We start from the raw sequence: 12801 nt of genomic DNA, 5'->3' as shown, positions 1-12801 counted from the left end.
AACCGCTGACTGACACGTTTTATCATCTCCTCATTGTGTTAGTCGCCTTCACGTCGAGCCAAAGATGGAATCCCCCGAGCCATTCATTGTTCCCCGCTGCAGACGCGAGTGAGGCCGGCGGCATTCGTGATATCAGGAAACACACATTCATAAGGACAAAAACCAACCAACACAGACGCATCGATATGAGAAATGAGCATATGCTCGACTAACTAATCGGTGTCGAGTTTTAGCATCTTCCCTGTGCAACTGTTTACATCATTACATTGTGGATTGAATTTCTGTTGAGGAGGAATAAACCCGATCGGACAGTAGGGATGTAACGATATCCAAATATCACGATACGATATTATCACGATATTGTGGGGAGGTTGGCCATATTTAAAAAAGGTCACAATATTGTAAAGAAATGAGCTCATACTAAAAAAAAAAAAAAGCACAATATTGTGTTTTTGTACATAACAGCAATAAATGAACATAAACGCAACTCTGCGGTCGGTTTTACTGTCCTTGATTCCCATCAACAGAAAAGTGAAAACATAACAAGTAGGGGTGTTAAAAAAAAATCGATTCGGCAATATATCGCGATACTAATGCACGCAATTCTCGAATCGATTCAATAGGCAGCCGAATCGATTTTTTAACATCCATTTTTGATGAAAAAATATTCAACAAAACGTCTAACTTTCACACCTTAAGCATGGAAGAATGTTATATTAATGGAACATTAAGCCTTAACATTTTAATTCAATGCTGTTCTAATATGAAAAAGGTTACAACCTGTTTGTTAAATACAGTGGCTCACAGTTATAAAACTGAAGTTTGAGATCAATAAATAATACATTTTCATACAAATCTTACAGTGACATGTACAAAAATACTATTAAGTAATTTTCTAAATTTGAGTAAAAAAAAAAATCGCAACAATCGACTTGTAAATTCATATCGGGATTAATCGTCATTGAATCGAATCGTTACCTATGAATCGTGATAAGGATCGTATCGTCAGGTACTAGGCAATTCACACCCCCTAATAACAAGTAATGCACATTTTGCAAAACCAAATTTTATAACCCCGTTGCTGGCTGATATGAGTGGGGCGGAAAACAAGTGCTTTGGCGCTCGCAGTCAGGTTAACCAATCAGATGGCTTGCTGTCCAGTGGCCATGGTTACTGGGTGGTCTATTTTGATCATATGAAAAACTTGTTATCAAGGGTTTTTTTTTCAGAAGGAAGGCGTTAATTTTCAGGAATAAAAACATGGTTGGACTCGCTTGAATATATTTTGAGTCCAATGGCTGAGTCTAAGACAAATCCGAGTCCGAGTCAAGTTCTATCCCAGGGGCGAGCAAACTCAGTCCTCGAGGGTCCTGCCGGTTTCCTTCTTCCAACACAAGCTGATTCCAATCAACAGGATCGTTATCAGGCTTATGCAGAGCTTGCTGATGAGATGATCACATATCAGCTCATTTATTGAATTAATTACCAAGGACGGAAACGGCCGTTTTCGCTTAACCATAGTTTTAGTTATGTAAACTTTTAATGTAGTTTCACTTATATATCCGTTTTTCTTTCTTCCGTTCACGAAAATGTTTTTCATGAACTAAAATAACCACCACACAACACATACCATAGTATCGAAGGCTTGATGCAGTTGCTGCTGTTGCTGCAGGAGCAGCCCACAGGCCATACACTCCCCCTGGCAGTCACCTTGTCCAGGGGTGAAGAAACATGGAAGCAGAACCAGCAGGCACCACAGAGAGATCTTCATGGCTCTGCACACCCAGATAGGAAGGAACAAACAGGAGCCCAGCAGGCGGGGGAGTCAAGAAGAAGGGCCAACAACCGCTCGATAGGGTCAAGCCTATGAAAAATATAACAGTTACACAGGATTGCATCAGTTCCTGTTTCAAGGGATTATTAGCATGATTTTTTTTTTTTTGTTATGTCCAAGCGTTGGTGGTGGGAGAATGTCCAGCCAACACCAGGAATTGGATAGTGTTTGTATGATAAACAGAGAGAGCAATGAATACAAAAATAGCGCACATGAAGCAGCATGCTTGAATCGAAGTCATACATTCCTATATAAAAATTGGTTAAAAAAACAGCTAGTAACTTGTCAAAATATAAGATGGGTTTAAAAAAAAAAAAAGAAGGAAAAATAGACAAATGTGTGAATGCCACACTGGCCTCAGACCCCATCTATCATGTGGGTGGCCCCCGTACCTTCTAATATAACAGGTTACAGGAAAAACAAAAGCCACTCAGATCATTCTAAATTGCTTTTGCTCATACACAGCTGCCTGGCTTGTTGGTTTATGGATCACAAACAAGATAAACCACATGCGCCTGCTATGCTCAGTAAATGTTGAGCTTTGGGTGCTTTTTTTGTCTGTAAGCACAGTAGTTTTCCCATTTTATTATGCCTATGAGCGTGTTTTAAACAAACAGATGCTAAATGCTCAGCCACTGTTAACCAGTCCTGAGGGAATAGTGACATATTTGACTGTATAGTTCTTCACTACGGTGGGGTTTTAGAATATTTTTGTTTTCTGTTCCTTCCGGTTTCATGAAATGCCAACTGACATATGCACAGCCATGAATTTACATTGGGATATATTGAATTTATGTCTGTTGCATCCACCACATACTTTTGTGCACACATGAATAATAATAATAATAGTAATACTAATAATAATGTTATTATTTATTTTTTTAAGTTAACTGTCAAATGACTCAGAGAAAAAAATACACTTTTGGGGCTTGAAATCAACTCTGAAAAATGTAACACCAAAATTTTAATACCGATTTTTGTTGTGTAACTTTGAGCATATTTGTTGTAATCAACCATTCATTTAGAACATTAATTCCCTTTAAAAAAAAATCATTTCCACAAAGAACATTGTCCTCCAGGGAACACATTTATTCATTTGTGGGGTTCAATTATGAATTAGGCTTGGGCTGATAACCGGCTTGACAGTTTAATCTGGTTTAAAAAGTCAAAGTTTCAATAATGGCAAAGACTGGCTGTCACCTGTTATGAGCTCTTTTTTTCCCCTCATTTGAGGGGACGTCTAAGCAGAACAATATGATGGCTGGAGTTGAGTAAACGAGCCACTTCTTTGAATTGAAACACCTCCATTTGATTCCCCCCCCCCCCCCCCTTTTCAACGCATAACAGAGGAGGAGGGAACAATACAAGACACTGCAAACAGATGCTTTTTGCTTTGATCATGTGCATTCTCATTAACTCTTTGACCGCCAAAGACGTTTAATGACGTATTCTAAAATCCAAATGAATGCCGCCAAAAGCGTTAATTTACCTTTATTATGTTTTTGGGGCAGCCCAACGTCCTGTGCAGCGCTGCCTTGTCACTAAACAAAAAATATTCGTGTCAAAGTCACTGTTGTGCAAAAAAATTTATCTTTTCACAAAATGCTTGTTTTCCTCTTAATATTGTTGTATTTTCGCTTATGTCACTCAAATGACCTAATTTCAAATGGTGATTACTAAAGAACAGAATAAGGTAGAAACATACTTTTTTTTCTCATGAAAGAATGGAATCCAATCTTTCATATGGTATCCACCATATTTATGTTGTCATACCGCACAATATTTTGTTTGCTTTGAAAGATTAGTGAAAATGCTCCAAATCTGTTGGCACTGTTGGGTTTTTTTTTTGGATAACGTTTGCCAGTCAAAGAGTTAAAAAAAAAAAAAAAAGGGGGAAAAAAAGTGCCAACAGGCACTAGTTTGCCCCAAGGGCAATATGAGAAGCCTACGAGTCTGTTTTAAAAGTAGCTCACCATAAATACTAATTTCTTTTGTAATGATTTTATACTTTGTTAAAAATGAAATTGATTGTGTTCTTCGAGGGAAAATGCTGTTTTTATTTACCCAAATTTAATTACATTTTTTTCTGCGGTTCACGGTTATACTGTCAAAATCTAAAATGAGTCCATGCCAATTATTAGTTTACGAAGAAAAAAAAATTACAACATGGACAGCAGTGTAGTTTAATTGCCACTTGTAAATGTCTTAAAAGCTCCTGCGAAGACTCCTGCTCAATAATATTGCACTCAGTGCATCATATCGAGAGTGAGTGAAAATCGTTGACAAGCAACTGAGTGGGCGGAATATTGATGGATTCACTGGGGCGCATATTCAAATTAAAAAAATTAATAAAAAGAGAGTAGCTCACTGTGACCATTCTCATGTAGTCGCATTACACGCCGTCAATAGCATGTGAAAGAGGCTGCAGTGCATTTAGAAATACACATGCACGGCTTTATGGGAAATCATCAGGGAGATGTCTGTTTGGCCTACTGAAATGTTTGGAATGTTCACCACCTGCCTGCTGACTGAGTCCATTTTATACTGCCGCGTTCTCCCTTTAAGTGGTCCTCTCTGATCGAGTTAATGAGCAAATCGGTGACCCAGCTCGGTATTCATGCTGGTGCCGAGCTTGAATGCGTTTCGCAATACAAAGACAGCTTTTATACACTTGTCCACATTATCAATAAACAAAGCCGTGCACCGTCTTCATTGTTGTTGTTTTGACTGTGGTGTAGTTATTTGCAAGAATTATTCGTATTTCAGGTCATCAGGGTTGTGCTTTAATTTAAAAGAAAGATAAGAGACTTTCTCCTTATAGGTTTTAGTTTGGTCTGCCGCACAATTAAAGATTCTGGATTTCAATCTCATCTCCGTGTGGAGTTTGCGGTATTCCCTTCTCAGCTTATGGTATGCTGGTTTTGTGAAAGTTTTCCTGTTACACTTCAAAACATGCAAATTGGGTAAATTGAATGAAGACTATAAATCAATAACTTGATACCCAGATATATGCCTGTCACAGGTCTGTGTGCATGTGGACCCAAATGCAGGGAAACAAGGCTGAGGTGTGCAGGTGTGATCTCAAAAAAGTAATTTAATTTAACAAAAAGACAAACAAAATACTACGGTTATTGAAAAAACACAAACTAAAGAAAAAACCCAAATGAAATAAGCACCAAAACAAGGTAAAAAAACACCAAAGAAACAGCAACAGCTTACAAGACATGAGAAGGACAATGAACCGACTAAAAGTAGTAGAACTGAAAGAAAGCAGAGAACTAAATACAAACAAACGAGACACCTGGACAAGATACACATGGCTGAGAGAGCTGATTGGATGACACAAGGGACCGGGTTGACAAGCACAGGTGGACACAATAAAACTTAATGACACAGACGTTGACAAAAGACCACACATGGAAAACACGACAACTAAAAAACAAGTGAACAAAACAAAAAATATGTTGCTCATAAATCCAAAATTTCAGAACAACAAGCCCCGCAAAAATCTAACTAATAAAGCCTATCTGAAAAATCCCATGCAACTAACAAATGCATACATCTTATTGTGACATAAACCACCATCTACTCTGTTACAACCAAGAAATGAAGTCTCTCAGAGGAGAAAGCATCCCTGTTTTAATTTTATAGCATTATTGTAAAGAGGAAGTCCATTAAAGAGTCAATCAATAGTGTCCTTGATGAAGTTAATGATCTTCCCCTGGAGTAAATGAATTTCTAACCGCTGTGAAAAAAAAATTAAAAGATCCATCAACAATCTATAGGGCTTGTCTTTATAAGGTTTGCAGGTGAGCTGCATGGTGCAACTTGAGCAGTTTACGTGAGTCACTGGATAACTGATTATAATTCGGTCAGCCAGTGAGCCAATTTGACGTGCTGTTGTGGTACATTGACAAGAGACTTGGAAGCATGACGAATCCGAACCCTTGTCTGGTTTAATAATTTCTGATGCTCAATGCCATTAAAACAAAACAAAACAAACAAACAAACAAACAAACTATAATAGGATATCAGTCATCAATGAATTTATCGTCTGACAGACATTTTGGACAATTCCAAGACATGTTTGGTAAACCTTTAGGATAAACTCTAACAAAAATTATAAATCACATACTAATCGTTTGACCACTGAACTAATATTCTTACGGAAGATGACACACTCCAAAATATTGTAGTAGGACTAATGTGTTTTATTAATATTCATTTCAAAATTGTATTAATCCAGATTTTTTTTAAGCATGTGTTGACGGCGACATTACTTTTTATCTACAGTATTGGGTTGAGGATCCAATTTGAACACCCAAATGCGATTCGTTTCCCAGGGGGGAAAAAAATTAAAGCATTTGTCACATCACAAGACATTTTCCTCCCATCTGAAATGGTCATGACCTGTCATTTACAAGATGCTTGCTCTGCAACTCCTCAGAGTTCCATGCATAACTTTGGACAAGCCCATTACATGAATAGCAACATTTAATAGATAGTTGTTATGACAAGTCTGCACATTTGCTGTTTCCCAAAAAGCCTTTTTGCAGCAGAAATTACAGCAAAACAGCAATTCTTTAGACGTAACCTTGGTTCTTGGTTTTTATTAGCAAACGCTTTCCCTCACTTTTTGATGTGTTGAAGGCCTTCTGACAGCTGTGACAGCTTTTCCATATCTTGTAACATTTCCTAGAGCTGGACAGTACTTCAAATTGATTTTTTCCCCCCATTGTTTGGCTGACAGAGCCATCAACCCACAACACACTATTTTGTGCTTGATGTTAGCGATGGCAGAGAGACTGACAGACAGGTAGCCACAGTTAGCTAGCTAGCAAGACGGCAGATAGATAGTTAGCTAGCTAGCAGATAGATAGATAAATAGATAGATAGATAGATAGATAGATAGATAGATAGATAGATATCAGCTAGCTAGCGTACTGCTAGCTGTTGTTGTGTGTCCACTACACAGTAATTTCCTCTCAAGGCACCAAGACCAAGTACTGTGTATTGCCAAGAGCTGAGGAGCTCATTACTGGCATAGTTGCATTATGGAAGTAAACAAAATAAAATAAAATAAAAAGATCAACACTCACTAATAAGGCAAGCTTTTCCTTCTAAATGAAAGGCACAGAAATAAAAAATGAAAATGGACCACAGCAAAGAGGCGGATGTCCTTCTGCTCTCCAAAATAGTCCTTCCATCACCTTAATGCTTTTACCCCGACTCAAAACAACACACAACATCCACGCTTGTTTTGTGCTTCCATTAGTGTTAACGAAGACCCTGAAATTGTTGTTTTACCTTTGAAAACAGAAATCAATCAGAGCATTCATACAAGGACCACTGCTGTGGTGCTTTTACTTTGCTTTTCCTGAGTACATCCCTTGTCTAAGCCTAAAAATACACAAGTACAAAGTATGTTCCAAGCATTTCTTTAAAAGGTAGCCTAATGGGATATGTTTGCATGTGGAACTTTTCGAGAGTAGGGTCTGAGCAGGGCTGTACAAGTTATTAATAAAGCTAATAGTGATCGAAATTAGCATCAGCAGCTGTGATGAAGGGTGAGAATGGGTGGAGGGTGTGCAAGGTGACATGAATGGGAGAAAGGGGACAAGAGAAGAAAAAGCTTGGTGCTGTGACTCACTCTATCTCGTCCATTAGTCGCCGGCATGCAACTGAAAGGCACAAAGGAGTCTGCTAATGCACAGATAAGCTAGAGGTGTCTCCGTGTCTCTTTCTTTGTTACCTTCTTGCTCTCTAGTTTGCATCCACTTAGACGCTCATGTTGCACCACGTCTTCTTCTCCATTCCTGCACCTATGAATTAATGGCCGGGATCGCTCATTTCTATTGACATATTGCAAAGGTTCCCGGCTATTTCTAGAAGATGTGGTTACTTTTTTAGGTGGGGGAAACGACTAAAATTCCCGTTCTGCCTATTACATCTCACGGGTCATAAACGTTACTCGATTAATTCCTTATAACCCGAGGAGATTCATTAGTGTTTTATCGCCGTACATTCTGTGGCCGCTTGATCAAAATGCGTTGTTTTGAGATAATACGCCAGTCAAGATTGGTTTAATGTGTGAAAGAAGAGGAGCGAAAGACAAAAACTGCGATCAAAATACTGATTCAGGACTGTATTTTGTTTGTTTGTTTGTTTTTTTGGTAATGTAATGAATTTGTTCTCGTTGGGAATTTTCCAGGTTCATACTGTGCTCCACTTTATAGGGGCAGCACTTGAGCCTTGTTTTTAGCCATCATTTCTTCTTCTTTTTTTTTTCTTCTTCCCGCCAGGCTTCCTGTTATTTCTCCCCCTGGTGGTCACTGTTTTTTTTCGTGTTTCTTTGGACAGTTTGTGACTGGGGGAATTGCCCTTTTAGTGATCAATAAAGTAGTCTAAACCTGATAAATAATTACTCATTAGATTGCGCTACTGTACATTCCGCTTGCTGCTTTTTCTTATATTATTTTATTACTTATATTTACAGTATCCACCGGACTTAAATCACATAACTCACTGTTATTTGCGTCTGCCTATAAATGTCTATATTTAAGCTTACAAAAACTAAGCAAGCACTAACCAAGCTGAATTTGCCTTAGTTTATGTTGCTTTATAAAAAAAACTGTTACTGTTGGGCAATATTTTTTGTGCATTTGACATTTATGCAGTGTATGAAAAACAAATAAATCACAATTTACTCTCCAGTTACTCAATACTTCAGTATTTTTACAATGAATCAAGCACATATGAAAAAAAAAACAAAAAAAAAACATGCATGTTGGCCACATTGAAGACTGAATTATCCGTAGATGTATAAGTGAGAATGAATGATCTAAATGTGCCATGTGTTTGACCGACGATCAGTCCAGTCCCGCCTCTCACCCAAAGCCAGCGGGTCTAGTTCACCCCTCAACCCAATGACGACAAGTTGTATAAAAAAAAATACAAAAAACGAATGGAAATTTGTTGGCAACCACATGAGAGATGTCCCACAGTGCCAAATCGCTCTATTACCTCTGTGGGATATAAAACCTATTGCCCTCACAGGAAAAATACTTCTCACCAGTTTGCCATCTGATCACGGCATATCTATTCGAGCAGCTGCAACATTCTCTGTAAAACACCTAGAAACAGTTTGGACACACAAGGTCGATGTGATTCTGGTGATCATTACAGGGCCATCATGGACTGGAAAGCCATGTTGGTGACTTGTTGTTTCATCCTTTTCCATTATGGTGACCGTTATAACCTTGTGCTGAGTTGGGGTTCAGTTTCATGCTGTCTTTTCTTTGTGAGACTCTTTCATTTTCCTCCATCCAGGTCCAGAGTGTAGCAGCCTCTTGCCCATGGTCAGGTGTGATTAGATGCCAGCGGTATGGGGTATATGCCATGGAAGAGGCGGGACGTGATTTTGCACATCAGTTTGGTTCCGGTCCGGGTTGCGAACGCGCAATCGAGGGGCACAAAGTCAGAAGCACAAGTATTTTTGACGCAGCCCACACGTCGCAAACCGAACCGGAACCAAACTGATGTGCAAAAACAGTCTCGCCTCTTCCGTGGCATATATCCCCATAGAAAGAGGATGGATGGATGTTGTCATGACTAGGGTCATGCTTACTGTTATGACTAGAGTCATGAAAGGGTTATGCTTATACTGTCATGACTAGGGTCATACAAGGGTTATGCTTACTGTTATGACTAGGGTCATGCAAGGGTTATGCTTACTGTTATGACTAGGGTCATGCAAGGGTTATGCTTATCCTGTCATGACTAGGGTCATACAAGGGTTATGCTTACTGTTATGACTAGGGTCATGCAAGGGTTATGCTTATACTGTCATGACTAGGGTCATGCTTACTGTTATGACTAGGGTCATGCAAGGGTTGTGACTAGGGCCATGCAAGGGTTATGTTTGGGTCATGACCGTGTGGCCAAGTGTCTGTTTTGAACTGATGTAACCAGCATCTAGTTTCAACTGGTAAAACACAAAGTTATGTCAAAAGCTATGTGATGTCAGGAATGTTTAATCTCTTCTAGTCAACAGCCAATCAGGTAATTCCATGTCAGTCCTGTTACCCACATGTCCAGCCACGACGAATCAGATCGATTCGCTGGCTATATAAGCCTGTCTGAGAAGTGTATATTTTTGTCGGATTATTACCTCTGTTCCTCTGTGTAACCCTCGAGGTTTCTCGTCTAGTCAAGTTTGTTCCACGCCTCTCGATGTGAACAAATAGTTAAAATCTTATTTGTGTCTGCGCTTTGGGATCCAACCTCAGAACACAACAGACGTCTCATTCAAAGGTTTGACAGTATATCAAAACCAGGCCAAACCCTGGCAACTGGCCACTATCTATTTTGAAACGTTGGGGCGTTGCAATACTTCACTTTCTTTATTGTACTGCTAATCTTTCTACTTGAAGTGTTTGTTATAAGCTTGCACTGTGATGATTCATCAGTCCACCCTCCGAGTCCTGACACATGCTCTCTTTCAATCACACGTCAATTATTGCTTGCTTGAAAAGACTTCAATTTGAAATTTCTGTCCTGAATGCACACTACTCCCACTGGGTAAAGTCACACCATATTTTTGTAAAACCTCTGGATTACATCTTAAAATCTACATTTGAATTTCAGCTTCATTGTTTTATATATCTTATGGTAGTGTATAAAGGGTAAAAATCATGGAAACTCAGTCATTGTCAAAATACTTCTAGATCGGTGGTCAGCAACCTTCTGCTCAAAGAGCCATTTTGTCCATCTATCATAAAAAAATAAAATAAAAACAACAATGGCCATGGAATAAAATTGCACACAGTATGTCATTTTTTTATTTTATTTATTTTTTTACATTTATGTATTAAAAAACAGCGTGTTGCATTTAGGGAATGGACAAACTGCTACAGGGAACACAAAATTTCATTTATGTTCCATCATTAATTTATCATGAGTGGAGCGCATCATCAGCTGTCAACTTGAATTAGAAAGGCCCGTTTCACTTAACAATGTACTGTATATTTGCAAAATGATAACCAGCCAACCATTAGAATATTTATTTACCTGTTTAATGTGATTTACAGCATCAACACATCAGGGCTGTAGATATCGGCATCATTTTCATACACTATTTTAAGATGAGGTGTTTGTTTTAAATATAATTCAGATCGCGCGTATAGGCTAGCAAACTATCTTCTTCAGAAGCGTTTCTTTTGGGATTTAATTGTGATTTGCTTACCAGGGGCCAAATAGCTTTTGAGCGATGAAAAAAAAAAGTCACCTATAAATTTGAAATTATATTTAAAAAGAATGAACAAAGTCATTTAAAACTAGGGTAACACTTTATAATAACTATCCGTTATAAGTTATCATTAGTTGATTGTTAATTAATGAGTTGTTAATGACTTATTAAATGTTTGTTAACTGTTTGTTAAGGATTTATACTTATGACTATAAACAGTTAATATGTCATTATTAAACTGTTAGTTATTGAGTTATAAATGACTTGTTAACTGTATATTAATCATTTGTAACTATATATTATAAATTAGTAAGACTAAGTTAACAAACTATTAGTAAATTACTTACTAATGACTTGTTAAGTATCAGTTAATAGTTTATATCTGTTATTAGGACGTTATTCTAAAGTGGTAGCTATTCCTCATTTATTAACTGTTATTAAATGAGGAACAGTTGCAACTTTACGATAATATCCCAATAGTATAAATTAGCTACTTACTAATATTTAACTTATATATTAGCTAATTCTTTACATAGTAGATGTTAACCATCTACTAATACCTATGAAACTTTGTCAACAACAAACAGGTGGAACAAGTTGAAAGTACAGAATTTGAAGGTGAAATTTAAAATATAAAATTACTATGCCTTACCATGCCTAAATATCAATTTTCCGTACCATTGAACTTTTTCCACTCATGTGCTCCTCTACAAAGTTTCACTGGTATAGTATTAGTAGATGGTTAACAAACTATTTAACAACTGCTGTAAAGAAGTGAGTTAATCTACTACTTAAATATTAGTTATTACTCTATTTATGTTATTGGGACGTTATTCTAAAGTTGCAACTACTCCACATTTACTAACACGTAATAAATGAGGAATAGTGGCAACTTTATAATAACGTCCCAATAACCTATACAAACTATGAAGTAATACTTAACAAGTCATTAGTAAGTAATTTTCTAATAGCTTGTTAACGATGTATTATTAATTTATAAAATATAGTTATGAATAATTACTATACAGTTAGCAAGTCATTTAGAGCTCAATAACTAACAGTTTAATAATAACATTTTTACTATTTATAGACATCATTTTAAAACCTTAACAAACAGTTAACAAACATTTAATAAGTCATTAATAACTCATTAATTAACAGTTTACTAATGGTCTATTAACTAGTTATGACGGGTAGTTATTATAAAGTGTTACCGCATGTGGTATGCTTATGAAGTAAATTGAGAGATAAATTATTAAATTATGACCTCCTGGTTACTGGACAATGCACTTTACCAACTATGCCACCAAGCAGTATCAGACACCTGGTAATGATGCTAAGTTATATGTTTCGAAGTGGGCGTGGAAAGTGACACTTCAGAAAAAGTTCAGTGACTGTCCCATTGAAAATGAATGGGGAAAAGTTGATAACATAGCATGAAGGGATTAAAATAATAAAGAAATCACACGACGTACCATTAAAACAGCCACAAGTCGACTAATGAGCACACCAAATTCCCCGCAACACATATAGGCCAAATAATGCAGCGTGATCACCTGCAATAATGGCTATGTTACTTTTTGACCTTCAAAGTACTCAAAGCACTTGAAGAATAATCCATGATTCACCTGTGAACACAGTGATAACGATGTTGACAGTGCCGGAGCAGAAAAGGACATTTTTGTCAATGACATATTTCTCATTAAAATGATTCTGTTAA

General features: G+C 37.3%; 1 protein-coding gene and 1 long non-coding RNA gene across 7 annotated transcripts in view; one reads left to right on the top strand and one right to left on the bottom strand.

Moving 5' to 3' along the window:
* The window catches only part of pnocb (prepronociceptin b), a 29490-nt gene that overhangs the window by 5234 nt on the left and 11455 nt on the right, over positions 1 to 12801 (bottom strand). For 3 of the 4 annotated variants that reach the window (XM_077510760.1, XM_077510761.1, XM_077510759.1), the window contains one exon: positions 1631 to 1864. In XM_077510760.1, coding sequence (XP_077366886.1) covers positions 1631 to 1771 — 141 coding nt within the window. In that variant the 5' untranslated portion in view covers positions 1772 to 1864. Of the gene's footprint in view, positions 1 to 1630; positions 1865 to 7484; positions 7517 to 12801 lie in introns of those variants that run through there. The other variant, XM_077510762.1, reaches the window with a different exon arrangement.
* LOC144010432 (uncharacterized) overlaps positions 1 to 12801 on the top strand; it is a 28754-nt gene that overhangs the window by 5939 nt on the left and 10014 nt on the right. Inside the window, exon 3 of one of the 3 annotated variants that reach the window (XR_013281208.1) lies at positions 1673 to 2646. The exons of 1 other annotated variant lie outside the window; for it this stretch is intronic. This is a non-coding gene — a long non-coding RNA (uncharacterized LOC144010432). Of the gene's footprint in view, positions 1 to 42; positions 306 to 1672; positions 2647 to 12801 lie in introns of those variants that run through there. One more of the 3 variants, XR_013281210.1, reaches the window with a different exon arrangement.

Source organism: Festucalex cinctus, chromosome 21 (genome assembly GCF_051991245.1).
Source record: "Festucalex cinctus isolate MCC-2025b chromosome 21, RoL_Fcin_1.0, whole genome shotgun sequence".
Classification (NCBI taxonomy): Eukaryota; Metazoa; Chordata; class Actinopteri; order Syngnathiformes; family Syngnathidae; genus Festucalex; species Festucalex cinctus.
The sequence above is the reverse complement of the archived record's forward strand: the minus strand, read 5'-3'. Positions and strand labels throughout refer to the sequence as shown.